This window comes from Papaver somniferum, chromosome 7, assembly GCF_003573695.1.
Source record: "Papaver somniferum cultivar HN1 chromosome 7, ASM357369v1, whole genome shotgun sequence".
Lineage (NCBI taxonomy): Eukaryota > Viridiplantae > Streptophyta > Magnoliopsida > Ranunculales > Papaveraceae > Papaver > Papaver somniferum.
Window position 1 is genome coordinate 52,533,587 of NC_039364.1, and position 19,049 is coordinate 52,552,635.

Consider the following 19,049-nt stretch of genomic DNA (forward strand, 5'->3'; position numbering starts at 1 on the left):
GTTTTACCAAAATAAGAAGCATCATCTAGGTAGAAATATCTACCCCTAGACTATTCTATAATAACGTTTTTTGGCTCTAAATTTCGACTACTAAAATCGACTACGTTTTTTTTCAATTTACTTAGCCAAACTTCATTCAGATACTCAACTCACATTGTTGGCTCCATATTTTCACGAATTCAAGCAAAAGAAATTCATTAACAAGTATGCCTAAAATTTTTCATCATTAATGTATATTTTTTATCGTTTAATTCTTCGTCGACTCATAAAAATATTTAATTTGAGCTTGGGGTTGAGTTTTGCTAAAAGATACATTCACCATCTAAAAAAAATCATTCGTTTTCAGACCGTTATCAATATAAGCATAAACTTTCTTTAATTTGCGAGATGAAGAATCATCATCTTCAAAATTGTCACCAGAATCACTCACTTCAAATAAAAATGTGAAAACCTAAGTTTTTCAAAAAAAAATCTAGAACCTTCTTCTTATTTTCTGCTTTTTATTCCTTCTTCAACTAAAAGTAATTCTCAAGCACTAACTATAATTCTAACTCTAATCTATAACCTAATATAATCTCACTAATTGAATCTTACAAATAACAATAAATTAACTTAACTAAAATTATTAAAGATAATTAAGAAAGGGCATTTTAGCTTCTGACATATATATATATATATAAGATAAGGGCCGTTGAAGGTTACTTTGAGGTACTATTGTTTTGTCCTATTCAAGTATTCCTAAAAGTGACAGCAGTTCCCAAAATAAATCCTTGATTAGTCGGTATGAACTAGTGATCTCGAATGCTGGTGATTTATAAGAAATTACTATACACCGAATTACAGTGTTTAGTAAAGAAAGTGGTACATACGAATTAGTTTCAAAAATACATATACTTTCCAGTTGTAACACGATTGTTTTGGAAAGACCTGGATAAACTGATAAGAATCATTCAGATCCTAAGTTAGTTGCTTCCTCAAGTAAAATAAATTATCTTTAAACTATCCATCTAAAAAATCTCACATTTACAAATTGTAAGTCATAAAATATAACAATAATATAGTTTGGAAGATAAATATTTCCTTACTTGGTCGTTTCTAGAATCGTTTATTGTCGACTAACTCTACAATCACTACAATCAATAAACCAATATCTTACTCTAACCTAGCTCTACAATTACTATACTCAATCATCAATCTACTAAAAGTGTGATTGACCAGCCGATACAGCCTTAACACCTCGTTACGCAGGCCGATACTACCCCATTCATAACGTAGTGAGTGGATATAAATTTTTACTTCTCACCAGGAAAATGCATATCGATTTGTATTTATAAACATACTTTGCAAGCATGAATACTTCAATTGTAGCATCCACACGGTTACAACTTACCCGTGTTCTGCGACGGGTACAAGACCATAATGGTCAATGGTGATGTAAGTTTCCTGCATCAGTCTAGGCATAAGGTATGCCTTGGACTTGCACATAAGCCAATGCAAACTTATTTTCGCGTCCTTGTTTTATTTCAACATTGATATGGATGCATTCACTGGTGTTGTTTGTGCCAAGGGTGAATCATGCCATACTTGCGTTGTATCGTCCATGTGATACAAGCGCATATGCAAGCTCTTATAACTTGAAATTTGGTTAGCTTTCATTTCAGCGCATGCTAACATTAAATGGGTTGATACGTACTATGAGCATCCAAGGAATGGACTACAACTACCTCATCAAGTTTGTCGCAATCATCTCACAATTAGATGGTATGAGCAACAAGGTGTTGGACCACAAATGTGGTACATTGCGTTTGTCTACGAACCCAACACGTACCTCGAAGGGATCAATCACATACTATAGTTCATCCAAGTCTAAACAAGCAACTAAATCTAACTCGTATTGGAAGGTCAAATACCAATCAAAGCCTATTCTGTGTAGGTCAAAGGATCCTTCGCAAGTGATGCACAAGTTTGTGTATTATTTGGGCCATTTAGTTTCACATATGCGTTATTGAGATCGGTCCATGCAAATTATTGCAACGTTCACCTTTCATTCGTTTTGCATCATGATGATGCTTTCTTGATAAGCAACACAGAAATGATGGTGCATACGCATCATGAAGCTCTTTATCTATTAAGAAACGCGACATAATGATGCTTTTGCACCATATATGCTTCACTGGCCAAGCATATGGATGCATATCCACCTAGTGCACATCCAACCAACACGTGTTCCCTATAAGATTTTTTAGGGATGCAGATGCACTTTTAAAAATCCGTTGAACATCTGCATCTGTTAGATTTGAAACACCTAAAGATTTTTTTATAAAAAGTGATGTTAATTATATATTTTAATAGTCCACCATATATTCGATTTATCTCTTCATCAAACTTTTAGGACTTGAGCTTGAGACATAAAATTAAGTTATATTCTTCTCTTTTTATTCCTTGGTCAATTATTTTTATTTTTTTAATTTAAATTTTAATTATCAAAGAAATTCATTGGATCATCTGTATCCAATCCGCCCGTCCGTGTATCCGTTGGATGTTGGATTGTATGCGGATGCCAAATTTAAAATCCGTTATTTAGTGGACTGGATGCAGATGAGGCAAAACTCAACCCATACCCTCCCATGCTCACCCCTACCAAAAACATCGTTCAAGAAAAGAAACCTGTTTTGAGGCGTACAAAACCATTTTCATATCTAGGGTGGGTTTATAAGGGGTGTCCTAGCAGTGGGTAGATTACTAAGTTACCCTTAATTATTTTAAAATACTTAAATACCCTTTACCTAAATTTAAAACATAAACCTAAACTAACCAAATTCCAAAATTATTTTCAAATTAAAAAATCATTTTCATTCCTAACCTAATTTAGTCGTTAATCTAACAGTTTTGATTTTATTTTTTTAGTCGGTAATTAATTGTTGATTCATAAATCCTGTATCATTGATTAAAATGAGTCGTGTGAAGCGTTGCACAAAGAGATTTAACTACAGATCCGCATATTGGAACCCAGATATTTGTTCTTTTTTTTTTATGTTTCAGAAGAACAGTTCGGCTGATAATTAAACATGAAAATGACAGTCGAACTTCACTTTGTTAAAACACACACCTAGTTCGGTTGTTCAATTTTTTATTCGAATCAACCGAACCTAAATTCATCAGTTATATAATGAAGTTTGGTTGATAATTTGTCAGCCGAACCTAAAAGAATGAAGTTCGGCTGATAAGTTATCAGCCGAACCTATGTTTTTTGAAAATATACCTAGGTTCGGCTGATAACTCAGATGTTCAGATGATAACTTGTTAGCCGAACCTAGGTATATTTTCAAAAAACATAGGTTCGGCTGACAAGTTATCAGCAGATCCGTTCATCTGGTCAGTAGATCTAGGTTGTAAAAATTCAATTTTTTGAAAAATTCACCGGCTTATAAAAAGGACATTAAACTTTGTTTAGAAGTCTACCTCTGTATTAACAAACCTTAATTATCTACTAGTTCGCAAATCTCAAAAGCCTAATATCTTATTCTTCTTCTTTAAAAAACCCTAACCTAACTATCTCTCAAAAAAAAAATCTTTGAAACTAAGACTATATAACCATTGACATTAACCACTAATCATTAACATTAACTACTAATTATTATCATTAACACTAATGAAGTAAGGGCATTATTATCATGATAAAAATATGATGGATAAGGGGTTATTGATTTTACCACATAGTGACTCTATTTTGTCATTACCTTATACGCCTCAAAAAATCTGAGTATGCCTCAAAACAGATTTCCAAAAAAAAGAAGTTCTAGAAAGAGAAGAAAAAGTTTTGTTTGGACTATTTAAGCCCAACCAATAAGCCCCATTATTTAAGTCGGTTAACTTGAGCCTGTTATATATAGGCTTGTCGGAGTTGAGAAAAAGGAAAATTTGGTTTGGATTTTAGAGAGACGGGAGAGATGGCAGAAGTGGAGATGAGAAGCGAACTGAGCAAGTCTGTAATGGAAGATATTACACAGAGATTATCATCACTTGATAATCTGTACTTCCCGAGATCAGTTCAAGACACCTCCTCCATCACTAATCCTTCCGAAAGAAAATCCATTCTATTTAATCTTCTTTCACGCGACACTGCTGTCTTCCTAGGTATGTATCTAAACCTTAATTTCTCTCCTTAAACCCTGATTTCATTATTATCTTTATTGTTTGATTAAGTTAAAACCCTGATTTTTTAATTTCTTTTTGGTTGGTTAAAAACCCTAATTCTAATCTTATTGTTTTGATGAATGCAGAAAGATATGGAACAGAATTAAGAAGCGAAGAACTGGATGAGTTTGATGTATTGAAAGAAGATTATGAAATAAGTTGGCACTTAAACAATTTAAGGAAGGTACTCAGTCCAACAACGGAGGATAACAAATGTAGGTCAATTACAGTAAAGAATAGAAGAAGAGCTTATTTGGATAAATTAATTAATGATGGAAATTACTTTTCTGAAGATTCAATGAGAGAAAGAGAACCTTATTTACACCATGAGTATTTAGGAAAATACCAGGATCCTTTTGGTAGAAGTATGGCTAGACCTGGTGAAAAATGGTCTGATACATTGATGAGACGTTACGAAGAAACGATCTTGGTTACTAAGATTAGAGGAGAACAGCAAAGATTAGGGGTTGATGAGAAGGAGTGGGTTGGGGGGGATGTTAAACAACAGGAGGAGGAAGAAAAAGAAGAAGAAGAGGAGGAGGAGGAGGAGGAGGAGGAGGAAGAGGATGAAGATGAAGATGAAGATGAAGATGACAAAGAACCTGCAAAGGAAAACGATAATCCACGTGCTTCTGAGGTAAATGTTTGTTTTTGAAACTGTGTTAGTTTATGTGTGCGACTTTATTGAATGGCTGGAACATATTTCTGTTTGATCAAGTAAAATGAAAATGGTTTAGATGTGGATATAAAGAAGGCCACTTTAAGATAGTTCAGACAGAACATGAAACAACATTAGATGCATACTTCTATACTTTTCCATGTTGTACGATTTGTATTAGATATTTAGAATGTTGTTGCCTATGGGAACCTATCTTATTAGCTCAGTATGAGCTGGTGGAGTCTTCTTTGATAAGCTTGATGAGGGTAGTATTAGTGCCACTAAACTATGTTGAAGACGTAAATGCTTTTTATCGTAACTATCAGTTTTCCCCCAATCTAGATGTAGATTTTGTGTTAGAATTAAAAACATAGTCTTGGAAATAAGTGAATAAAAACATGTCTTAACAAAACTTTTGGGGAGGTGGATGAGTATGCTATCTAGGTTCACATTATTCTATTAGATATGGCGCCATTATGCGGTGGCGCTCCATTACGTCTTTTGCTGTAGGTCCTTCTTTGGGTTCCAAGTAGTTGGCTTACTGCTTGTAATAAGACATTCTTATGCTTCTATTCTGTTCCTTCTGTCTTGATGCGTGTCCCTTTAATTCGTGCTTCTATCTTTATTACTCTCTTGTCGCTACTCAAATTCCATAGTTGGAATGCTATCCCAATTTGAGTTTAAACAGTGCTTCAAGCATCTCATTTAACGCGCCTTTGGGAGCTTTGTATATCAACTGTAGGGGGTGTACGATTTGTTATTTGTCAAGTTAAGCACTCATTGTGTGTAACTTTGCGTAATGACATGATCTTAAAATGGTGTTCCTTACGTGTGTCTAAATAAATATCAATATCATGTATGAGTGTTGTGTTTTTCAGATCAGCTAGAATGTAAAAATCATTTTGAGAGATAGTAGGATAAGGTTGGGGTTTGCTTGACATTTTCGACTTGGAAAAAAGTGGTTCCATTATATAAATCATCCACACGTTTGATATCTATTCTGGTTGATGATTTCATTTAGTAAGCTGCAATATAAAATTAACTGGATCTTGTTCTGGTGTGTAGGTGGTCGTTGATATGGAACCTGCCAACAGTGACCAGGGCAGCGGCATGGATATCGGGGAGAGAGAAGCTTTATCTGTTGCAGAGATGGAAGATCAAATGGAACAATTCACCCACATTATGCAACAGAAGTTTCTGACTGGTGAAGATTCTCAGCATTTGGACTACTCTAAAATAGACAATGATGAAGCACTAGACGAACACTGGTTCAGGGAGGCCAACCATGATGCCGAGGAAAAGTACTTTGACGAAGATGAAGAATCTAATTTCTGAGTTTTGTTTCTTCACCTCTCCTTCAATCATTAGGTACTAAAAACTCTTCTCTGGAGTAGGTTCTCACTGCAACTAATTATGTTAATTAACCTTGTATATTAAAGTCAAATTTTGCTGCTGCTGCCAGTATTCAGATCCTTCTTTCTTAGTTTTCCTAATGCTATAAATCAGCTAGGAAATATGGTGAAATTATGCTTGGAGGTTATCTTGATGTTTTTCTTACGTGTATTTTATCACCGTTTACATCCATCAAGCTTTTAGGGCTTGAAATTGAGAGGCAAATAAAATCCATGGGTCATCCTCGTCCATCCACGCATCGATTAGATTCTGGATCGGATGCTAAACTTTAAACTTGAAAGCCCTCGTCATGTATTGGATTGCGCATGAGTAGGGCTGCACATGGGTCGGTTTTGGCCTCACCCACCATCCAACCCACTGATGGCGGGTAATAGAAGTTGTCACCCGCAACCGACCCAACATCACAATGGGTCGGTTTTTGCGGGTTTGGTCAGGTGGGTGGTGGGTTACTCACCATAAAATAAAATGACATTACAGATTTAGAAAGTGTTTACTTAGTAGTGTTTACATAATAAAAATCCAGAGAAGTAAGAAGTTGATGCAAAGTTGCAAACTCCAAAGTGATAAAGCTAACAATAACAAGGAACGGAGTTCAATTGTTCAAAGCTCAAAAGATAAAAGAGTGCATTACTATTGAGTATTGCCTACTATACTAAAGCCTAATATCATATAAAGCGACCAGCAGAAAAGATGTGGATGTTTTACCTCCGAATGCGCTGAAAGCCTGAAATAAAACGAAGTATGTAAATTAGTTACAATAACAAAGATGAAACAAACAAACAATGAACTCAGAAAGATCAAGCTACTGACAATGACCCTTGGCGTCATTACCTTGTCTAAGCCAATAGGAATCAATCATCTATGACGACGGAAGAAGCAGTAAGGTCACTAAATAGCTCTGCAAGCGAAATGAACAATTAGATTGAATGAAAGGGTAGATGAATTTCTTGAAACAAGTAAAATAACTCTGCAAGCGAAATGAACATTTTAGTTTATCCATCCACAACAACAGCAAGTACTATCATACGGGATAAAAACTTTTACACATTCAAAGACACATAAATCTCCACAATCTGGAAGTTCAACTTTCAGTACAAGATGAAATTTTGCCAGAAATGCAAAATTCAGCAAGGTTTCTATCATAAAACACACAAGCCAAACTCTATGTATTTCTTAATCAAATTCAGCAAGTCATTGGTTGCTTAGTTACCACATCTTTCAACAAGGGCATCCATAAACAACAGTTGAGCAACAATTCCAAATAAAAATGTACAAGTACTACACCAATTTCGAAATGGATATCTGATATTTAGCTAAACAAGGGTTTATACATCTACAACAACAACATGTATTATCATGCAGGATCAAAACCTTTACAAATTCAACCACACATAAACCTCCACATCCATGGCAGTTTATACATCATCTGATATTTATAATAATAAGATTCACATAACAAGGCAGTTTATACATCATTAAGTATGGATTATTCACATAACAGGGCAGCTACTCTGTTCACATAGCATGCATTATGTTTAGTAAACTACCATGTACTTTCATGCAATAAACATGCTGCAGTAAAACTCACAGTGTCATGAAAAACAATATAGCCAAGGAAAATTTAGACATACCAGACTCAGCAATATCAATCTCCTCCTCCTCGACTCCAAGGGTAGATGAATCCATGTCTATTGGTGTGCGTAACTAATTTTGTAACAAACTAAGGCCTCAAGTGTCTTAGGCTTTAAGGAACTTCGAAAAGGATCCAAAATTCTTTTTCCGATACTAAATGCTGATTCTGAAGCAACGGAAGAAACGGGAATAACAAATATATCTTTAGCCATAAGTGGAAAAATGTCAAACCTCGCAGCATTTACCTTCCACCATTGTAATATATCAAAAGTAGCATTTTCATTGGTGGGGTTGTATATCGGTTCAGCCAAGTACCTTTCTACCTCATATCTCCCATTGTCCTCCACATTACTCAATTGATGCTTTTGTTTATTCCTTCCCGCCATATACTTGGCCTTGCTAGAAATAATACTTCCAAAACTCGAAGAACTTTGAGTAGAAGTAGAATTAGCCTCACCCACAGATTCCTATGAAGATACTGCACATCTAACATTTTCTGCTTTATAAGCTGCAAACAACTCCACAAATTTTTTCAGAACTTCTTCAACCCATTTTCTAGAAGTTTTTTCTTCATTGCTGGGTCATAATGCATAATTAAATCTTCACTAGTCACAAATAATCCATGTTCTTTCTCTCGTGGATCAAGAAGTACAACCATAAACATCAACGAATTCATCTTTCGGTATGTTCCCCAATATTTGTTGTACTTGAGCAACATTACAGCACCCATGTGGCTTAAGAAAGGGTCCTCGTGTGTATTTTTCCATCCTTCTAATTCTTGACGAACAATACCAAGTTCTAATAAGAAGAATGAGAAGTAATATAAGTAGAAGCTGAAAATGCAACGGTTGCTTCATAAAATACCTGTAGAAACTTAATCAGAACTCTCGCGTTGCACCAATCATATCGTTCAGGAGCATGCACTTTTGGCCTGTTTTTTTTCTTGGCTTTCCTGACAGCAGCAAAATCTTCTTCTTCAGTAGTATCAAGTTCTTCTTCATTGTCTGATTCCAGATCATAATCAGCATCAAGATCAATAGTGTCATCACCATCACCCATAATATTATCTGGTACTGGAATATCAAAGCAAAACTCTTCACAAAATGCCTTATCCAACTCACGTAGCCTTTCAAATGCCTTTTCATATCTTTCAGCAGCAACAAGCATTAAGTAAGTAGAATTCCACCGCGTTCTCACATCTAATATCAGACCCTTTTTACAATCTATTCTTTCCGACTCAGCAGCCTCCGTAAACCTTTTATATCTTGCCGGATATTTCGTGACATATTTTACCACTGCCCTGATCCTGAGAAGTGATGTATGATACTTCTTCATACCGTCCTTCACAACAAGTGCAAGTACGTGAGCCGCACATCTAACATGTAAATGTTTAGCTCCGAGTAATGCAGAACCCCAACTCTGAACTCTCTTCCTCAAATAATCAACAACAACTTTATTTGCAGACACATTATCAAACGTCACATTGAAAACATTTTCAAGTCCCCAGTCTAGCAAACATTTCGCCAAAGCCTCTACAATTTTTGTACCTTCATGGCTATCAATCAAGCAAAAACAGATAATTCTTTTATGTAGTTTCCAGTGATGATCAATGAAATGCGCAGTCACTTCCATATAATTTTAATTCTGCGATGACGTCCAAGTGTCAGTAGTAAGGCACACTCTTACCTTGTTTGCTTTGAAATAACTTTTCATATTAGCCTTCTCTGTCAAAAACAACTTGCACACATCACGGTATATTGTCATAGGACTTGGAAGCTTAAATCGAGGCTCAAGATACTTGCAAAAAGCTATAAAATCTTCACCTTCAACAATTCTAAAAGCCATTTCATCGGTAACGATAAATCTAATCAGCGCTCTCCTGCACGCATCTTGAGAAAAAGATACCCCAACCAATTGTGGTTCCTCTCCAAGCTTGCAATGTTGGAAGTCAAGTGTTTGTTGTCCGTCATCTCTAGCCTCATTCATTTCATTCTTATACTTCTGACACTTATCCAAATGATGTTGGAGATTAGAAGTCCCATGTTTCTTACCATCCAATTTTTTCTTACCAATCTTGTAATTATCCTTTTTGCAATATTTACATTTCGCTCTCTCACCATTTTCATAAATATCATAGTGATCCTATACCTTTGATCTCTTCACACCATCATTAAGATTATTAGCTAATTCTTCATCTGCGGCACAAGCATGTGAAGGTTCAGAAGATGGTGTAGATGAGCCAGCGGTACTCCCTGTCCCTGCTGATGGTCCATGCACTTTTCCAGAACGCGGTGGACGTGGAGGGGGAGGTCCCATTTGTGATGCCACTCCATGCATAATTGGAAGATTAGAAGCAGAATCATCTTCTGAGATTTCAACCATGGTAACCTGCACAAAAGAAACAAGTTACATCGGTAAAACACATTACAAAATGATATATTTTCAAGCAGAATCACCTTCATTCATAAATAATAAAGTCAGAACTAGTGAAGCTATCGATATTACATGATCAACATAACTTCGAAAGTTAAGAATGCAATCAAACACCATAGTAAGACTTCTCTTTGATATTATCATTTATACAAACAAGTTGTATTCGTCTCATCTAACTATCTCAATGAATCAGTAAAATAAGCAAAACCAATTTGGGTTTCTCAATAACCATCTCAAAGAATCCTTAGAATCTACTGATTAAACTCTTCATTACTGAGTTCTAACATCATACCAATTCATTCCAAACTGAAATTAAAAAAACAACACCCTAAACAGATAAACCCTAAATTGAAAATTACAAGACATCACATCATCAAAAAATTACAAGTTTACAGCGGTTCCTAATCTTACCTTCCGTTATTGGTTTGCTTCTGGTGATGCCGGTGATCCACAAAGCGAATCTGACACTGAACGAAGAAAAAAGAATGGAGTCTGTCTGAGAAGGAGAAAAGAGGCCGCGGAAGAGAAGGGTTTCGTGAAAAATGCGATTAGGTTAGGTCTTTTATTCATCAATTCAACGGATGTGATAATTCATTCTAGGTTAGAATTAGATAATCTAAGGGTCAGGAATCCTACGTTAGTTTTGGGGGGGTGGGTGGGTCGGTTCGGGTGACGGAAGTTTCTACCTGCAACCGACCCAAGATAGGTGGGTTCTGGCGTGTCTCACCCATAGCGACCCATGCCTAGGTGGGTTGAGTCGGGTGCGGGTATTTTTGGTCGGGTACGGGTAGGGTCGGCGGGTTGGGTCGGGTATGTGCAGCCCTACGCATGAGGCTAAAACCAGTCCAGTGCGAACCAAAAGTTGGGCAACCAGTCCAGTGCAAAGCAAAAGTTGGGCTGCTCATATTTATGATTTATCTCCTAAAAACTTGGGCTGGCTCATATTTATGATTGAACCATCATTTGGGGCATACAAGAAAATTTTGGGGCATATTGAATAAGACAAAAACAGGGTTGTAAATAGTGTTTCTGGGGTATCCCTTATCCAACCTATTTTCATAAATGCTTAAATACCCCTGAATGATTAGTGTTTAATTTTAATTGATTAGTTGTTAATGATTGTAGTTAGGATTAGAGTCTAATTTAGGATAATAATTTAATTTTTAAATAGATTGAGTGAGTAGAAAAAAGAAGAAGAACAAGAAGAGGAGGAGGAAGTAGAAAAAAAACCTTTTTTTTCTTTGAGATTTTTGTGATTGTTGATAGATGTGTGATCCAAATTCGAGTGATGAAGGTGAATCTTCATCACGTAAACCTAAGAAAATACATATCAACTACGATGGAGATCCAGAGATGGCTTATTTGTTGGATTATGAAAATGATATTACCCAAACTCAATCTCAAACTCAACTTTTTTCTCAAGCTCAAGATGATGACTTTTTTGAGCCAAATCCCGAAGAACCCAATGCTAATAATACACAGGTATGGTTGTAGACGTTGTTTAATGTCCGTTTTGTAGCTTGAATTCACCAAAAGTTTTGATTTTTGTATGTAGTTCGGCGCAACAGAGTTAGGTTCGGCAGATAGGTTGTATGCCGAACCTTGATAACAAAGAACAATTCGGTTTGTGCGATTGAAATATTTATAAGCTGAACTGTCATTAAATTATTTTCGCGCCAAATAATTTCCGTGGTTCGGCTTGAATAGGATGTGTTAATATAAGCCGAATCATATGCAAATTTTTTTATGAGTTACAGTGTAATGTTCGGCCCATCCGTCATACAACCGAACAAATATGTTTTGTTTCAAAAATTTCAAGTCTGATGGTTTGGCTTATAATATTATTTCCCAATACGCCGAATCCATATATGACGAGTAGTTCGACTTTGAAAGTCAAACACGGATGAGCCGAACTCAGTAGCTCGGCTTTCAAATTGTTTTACGAATGAGCCTAACCTAACCCAAAACCCATGCGATATTGTTGTAGATTGTTCCTGAAATGGAAACTATGGAGGATCAACCACCGGCTGTTGATGTCATTCATGAAGATACTAAAGATCACTTCCAAACTGACTTGGTAGGTAATCTAATTTATGTTTTTATTAATTTTCAAGTATGTCGTATTCAAAATCATTAATAAAACTTAACTTTTGTACTTGTGGATATGTAGACGTGGAAAACAGAAGAAGAAGCTATTCAATGGGCTGAGGAACATGGTTTGAAAATCAATTGCATCCTATTTAAAGGTAGACAAAGTCGAAAGGAACGGGTTGAGATGGTTTGTGAGAGAGGCGGGAAGAAAGTAAGCAAGAAGAAAAAACGTGCGGTGTATATTGGGAAGACCGGGAAAAAATATAAGACTAAAACAAGGAAGATAAATTGTCCCTTCAAGATCGTCTTTAATTGGAACATAAATGAAAGAGTTTTCACAATGAATAAAGATATGGATTTCCGTCATAACCACCCACGTCCAAAGGATCTTCATGGACATTATAGAGCCGGAAGACTCGGAACTCATGAATAGGCGGAGGTAGATAAAATGACACGAGCACGTATGCCACCCTCTAAAATTCATAGCAAGTTGAAGGCGGATGATAAGAATAACAAGACTACGTGCAACAAATCTATAGCGTGAGAAGTACTTTGAGAAGAAAGGATTTGCAAGGTAGGTTGGTGATGCAACAATTATTGTGGTTGGTGCAAAAAAAGAACTATGCTTGCCAAAAGAATTTGGATGAATTCGGCCATGTGACGCACCTTTTTATTGCCCATCCGGAATGCGTAAAGTTGGCGTTATGCTTCCCACAAGTTCTCATATTGGATTGCACTTACAAGACCAATAAGTATGAGATACCCTTGATGAACGTGGTTGGTCATACGTCAACCAAGTCACCTTTCACCGTTGCTTTTTGTTTTTTGCATGATGAGTTGAAAGAAAGCTATGTTTGGGCATTGGAACAAGTGAAGTTAATCTTCCGGGAGGATGCTCTTCCAAAGGTCATGGTAACCGACCAAGAGGCGGCATTGATGTTTTCTATAAGGAAGGTATTCCCGAACGCTCAAAACTTTCTTTGTACCTTTCATGTACCGAGTAATGTTAGGAAAAAATGCCAACCGATAATTCAACCGCTCAAGTTGAAAGACCTAGAGGTGATTGCTAAATTACCGGATGGAGAACGAGAAGTGAAGAAGAAAAGAATTCAAGAAAGCATATGAGGCTAATGAAAGGATGTGGGCATGTTTCTCCAATGAATGGGATGCTTTGCAATGGTCAATCACCGAAGAAGTGTATGAAGAAAATGTTGCAAAACTCATTGCGAATTGGGGCGTCAAATACCCGGAAATCATTATATATTTACGCAAGCAATTCTTGGATACCAACAAACATAGATTTGTTAGTGCATTTAAAAACCACCACAAGCACTTCGACAACCAAGCTACAAGTATGGTAGAGCCGGCTCACTATCGTTTGAAGAGGAATCTATTTGGGTGCGTGGACACGTTCGTCACGGTGTTTGACGCAATGGAAGACTATTTCATGATTGATGTTATAAGAATTAAAATGTTATTCTAAAAAAGCCTAATGATGAAGCACGATGATTACCCGGATGATAAGTGGCTCCGGGGACTAACCCATAGGGTCTCTCATTTGTGCATTGAACTTATAATGAAGGAAGTGGATTTGATGGACAAAATGGATGCTAACTCCCAAGAAGAGTGTGTTTGTAAAATAAGGGAAAGCATGGGACTTCCGTGTCGGCATGATCTACGTCGGTACAAGTATTGTATTATACCTTTTGAGGATATTGATACTCATTGGAAACAATTGAGTTGTGATCCTATGCCCGACGAGAACGGTGATATAGAGATTTGGGACACACCTTATGGGAAAAGGTTACAAGGTTCGGCAGACACACATTTTCGCTTCAAAGCCGAACCTGTAAATATTTCGACCATCTAGTGTATCTCGGCGCAAAGGTCTCTTATAAATCTCGGAATTCTTCTCTTCAGCCATTTGTAACATATTCCGAGCTCGTATCTTCTTCCTCCATGGCATATAGCCCAAAGGCATTGAGTTCTAGCTTCCTAAATAAAAAGGAATGGGAAGTTAGTTTTATAAAAAGAAAACTAAACAACTATAATGCAACATTAAGCTTTTGGATTACTTACTTTTTCTTCGTTAGTTTCGCTGGGATGATATTGATTAACCCATCCTAATACTCTGATGTAATCTTTCATCGTATAACGGATTTGTTGGAATCTTTCACCTAATTCCGAACGCGTACGATGTTTAGGATTTCCATCTAACCGAAATGGAATTCTTTTACTTTTTTTCTAAAACATCGAATAATGCACATCAGGATGTTCACCATAAATACGATAAGTCCGAATGAAAGCTCTAACAAGCAACTTATCATCTTCTACGGTGAATGGTTCCATGAATTAGTATAGAAGGTGAAAAGCGGGGGTCTAACAACAGCACCCAATATTTCGCTTAGAAATCTGTATGGACTAACTCCGAAATACTTTGCTAGAGAATCAATTAGACAGTCAGACTCAATCTAGATAAAATTATCTCAAGGAGTTAATATCTCTCTCTTGATTTGATTTTACTCAAGCTAAAATCAATAGCGAGTCTTTATCAAATACAAGGATTAACTTGGACGGTACCAAAGACCAATGTCCAAGGATCAATCAATATCAATCAACAACCAAAGGTTGGATTTCCAATTGATGATCATGAACGCACAACCTGTATTATTTTAATTATATAAAATATAATGCGGAAAAGAAACAACACAGACACCAGAAATTTTGTTAACGAGGAAACCGCAAATACAGAAAAACCCCGGGACCTAGTCCAGATTGAATATACATTGTATTAAGCCGCTACAGACACTAGCCTACTCCAAGCTAACTTCGGACTGGACTATAGTTGAACCCAAATCAGTCTCCCACCGATCCAACGTACAGTTGTACTCCTACGCCTCTGATCCCAGCAGGATACTGCGCACTTGATTCCCTTAGCTGATCTCACCCACAACCAAGAGTTGTTGCAACCCAAAATCGCAGACTTGATAATAAACAAATCTGTCTCACACAGAAAAGTCTATCAAAGGATAAATCTGTGTCCCACAGATAAACCCTAGGTTTTGTTCCGTCTTAAGATATGAAATCAAGGTGATCATGAACCAATTGATAATCCGGTCTTATATTCCCGAAGAACAGCCTAGATTAATCAATCACCTCTCTACAATCCTTCCTGACTACACAGGCGGTTTGTCGAGGAATCACAAACAGTGAGACGAAGATGTTTGTGACTTCTTTATCTTTCCTATCGGTGAACTCTCACGATCTCAAGCCAATCAAATATTGTACTCGTACGATAGAAGATGCAAGATCATATCACAAAACTACGATAAAAGTAGTATCGGTCTGGCTTCACAATCCCAATGAAGTCTTTAAGTCGTTAACCTGGTTTTAGAGAAGAAAACCAAAGGTTAAAGGAGAATCGACTCTAGCGAGCGCACTAGTATCACACAGACGTGTGGGGATTAGTTTTGTACAATGCTAGATGTCTCCTTTATATAGTCTTCAAATCAGGGTTTTGCATTAGTTACAAAGCAATCAATATTCATCGTTAGATGAAAACCTGATTTTGATTCAAGCTAATATTTCTCAACCGTTAGATCGAAAACTTAGCTTGTCACACACACTTGGGTAGACGTTTACTGGGTTTGTGAAAACCATGCCCAAACGTGTACGTGTATGTTGGTTCAACATAGTAACTCAAAAGGTTAACCATATGAGCATTTCATATTAACCTTGTTCTTCTTCACCATAGTTCAATTGACTCAAATGAACTAGTTAAAGAGTTGTTCAATTGCTATGAGATCTTATGTAACTACACAAGACACATTTTAAACAAAAATGATTCGATTCGATTGAATCGGCTCATGAACTTTATAGCCAAGGTTTTCATAAAGCATTCCTTAGTAATTTAAGTTTCATGTTCAAAGCACATCTTTAGATCATAACCTCTTAAGCTCACAAACAAATTCGCGGACTTAAGACAACCGGTGGAGTTTTCCAAACTCAGCAGAAAATCTCGGCAAAGAGACTTTCGCCAGTTCGCAGACTAGGTTCGCGGACTTACATGCAAACGAGTTTTTGGAAAATTCCAGCAGAAATTCTCGGTGCAAGAACTTCCGTCAGTTTGCGGACTGGGTTCGCGGACTTGGCAAAGCCAATTCCTACGGTTTCTCTCAATCAACAAAGTTCGAAAACTTCGGATTAAGGAATACATGGTTATGTAATCTAAACTCTCATTCCAATCATTGAGACATTCTCAGAGGACGTTATATAGCCGTTATTCACAGAACGTTTCGCGTCAGAGCAATTCTCAAAGTAATTGAAACTTTTCATAACTTTCATCACTAGGTGAAGATAAACTTGATCAAAGCGAAACGCTTTACCAACACATGATTTCGAGATATAGATAGGCGAGATATACTCGGCTCGAAATATCAAATGTGTATGATCCAGTCTATATAGCATATGACTTTTGTCTCATAAGAAGTAGGAGATAAAAGAGATAGACTTTTGAGTGATAGATAAGTTCAAGTCTCCACATACCTTTTTGTTGATGAAGTTCCACGGTTCCTTGAGTAGATCTTCGTCGTTGTATGATGAATCGCCATGAAGTCCTTGAGCTCAACTAAACTTTTCTATCCTAGTCCGAGACTTAGCTATGTAGGCTAGAAATCAAGACTCATAGTTTTGATCTCTAACATTGACAAACATGCTTGAGATAGCAACGCATGCGAGGTCGACCGAGCTATGCTCTAACAATCTCCCCCTTTGTCAATTTTAGTGACAAAACTATTAATACATATGGAATACAAAAAAGATAAACTTTAGTGGGTTCTTTTCCATAGTCTAATATTCAGCGTTTCTTGAAATCTTCGTCCTTCCAAGTACTCCAATGATCCCAAAGGTTGTAAGTTTAGCATCACCGTTGTTGAAGATCCGTAGCTATAACAATGAGAGAAATCGAGATTCTCGATCATTATTATACAGTGTCATAGTATTATTATGTAACATCAAAGTCCAATTGTATCACGACTTTAACAATAATACTATGGAGATATGTATCACTCCCCCTTAGTCAATACTCCATCTCGATCATGGAAACTACTTCCCCTTACACAATGATCCAAAAACCATATGTATTTGTAGTGTGAACTACAATATTTCTCCCCCTTTTTGTCAATAAAATTGGCAAAGGTACAAGAACGGGATCATAATGAAATTTCCACAAGATACATTTCATAGACTAAAAGAAAAATACATACCAACTTAATTTAGATGGAATCATAAAGCCGAAGCTAAATGCATTCATCAAGGAGTTTTAAGATACAAGATAACCCCTATAAAATTCCATAGCCGCACACACCGCAAGATATTACCCTTAAGCACAAGTTCAAAAGAACTCTCCCCCATTTGATGTCATTCCCGAAAGAACAACAAGAGCGACCTTAATTTCGAAAGAAAAGAAGGATTTTTAAATTGGACACCAGAAAACCATAGAAATGATTTTCTATATCCAAAACTCAACCAAAGTAATCACAAGAAAACCCGTGATTAATTTAATTGGAAGACGCAACTAAATCAAACCACAAAAGTGATCAATTTAATTGAAGGTGCTCAACATAAGTAAACTTACGGATCTACGACTAAGATAACCACACAGAGATGACTACCTGAATCGTTCAAATACTCAACATAAGGAAAACCTTTCGGAATATACGACTATATCAACCAATAACATGATTAGTATAGCCGTTCATATACTCAACACAAGAACTTGTGGAATATATGAAAAACTCAACTAGATTAATTACAAGAGAACCTATAATTAATCTAATTGGAATACACAACCAAACTAATCACCGAAGTAATCAATTTAATTGTCAAAGGATTTGCTCGTCAAAAGAAGACTTTCGGAGCAAATAACTAAATAACCAACCAAGATGATTAATTTAGTTCATAATGCTCAACATATAGCATCTTATGGAACAACCAACAAAGCCAATAAGAAAAATCGACTTAGTTATATCGTGCTCAACATAAGACACACAATGGAGCCTTCACGGTAAAACATAACAAAATGGATCAATGAAGATCAATATCGTGGATAACATACAAGGATCTATTCTATTTTCCATCATAATGACATAATATACTTTATCCTTGTCAAACAAAAGATTTTATCCTATTTCTCATCAAATACATGACTGCATAGGCATAACTCTTGTAATTGTCAAAAGTACATTCGTCCTTTCATTAATACGAATACCAATTCATGAACGACTTTACTTTTGACAGCATATGGGACCTTCAAGTTCACGGACGCAAAAAATACATATCCCATAATCAAATTGCAATATCACAAAATCATAACGATCAATACTGTAATAACATCATCCTCCAAATATTTTTAGAATTTAAGAACCAATAAACCTAAAAAAAATAATATAAGAAGATGAAAACAAAAATAGCTATGTGTAGTCACAATCATCGCTATCGAAGGCACTAGTTATTCTTCCAACCAATCCAAAAAAAAGACATACTAGGCATATACGAAGATGCATTACTCATCACCTTCATCATCGGACAATTTCCAAGTAGCTTGAATTGAATCCAACTCTTCCTT

General features: G+C 36.3%; 1 protein-coding gene across 1 annotated transcript; it reads left to right on the top strand.

Annotated features, from left to right (window-relative positions):
- Nucleotides 1-3,914: 3,914 nt before the first annotated feature.
- LOC113297299 (coiled-coil domain-containing protein 97) lies at nt 3,915-6,412 on the top strand. Its single transcript, XM_026545735.1, has 3 exons — nt 3,915-4,137; nt 4,284-4,834; nt 5,921-6,412. Exons 1-3 carry the CDS (start codon nt 3,951-3,953, stop codon nt 6,188-6,190), a joined length of 1,008 nt encoding a protein of 335 aa, XP_026401520.1. The 5' UTR covers nt 3,915-3,950; the 3' UTR covers nt 6,191-6,412.
- Nucleotides 6,413-19,049: the final 12,637 nt, after the last annotated feature.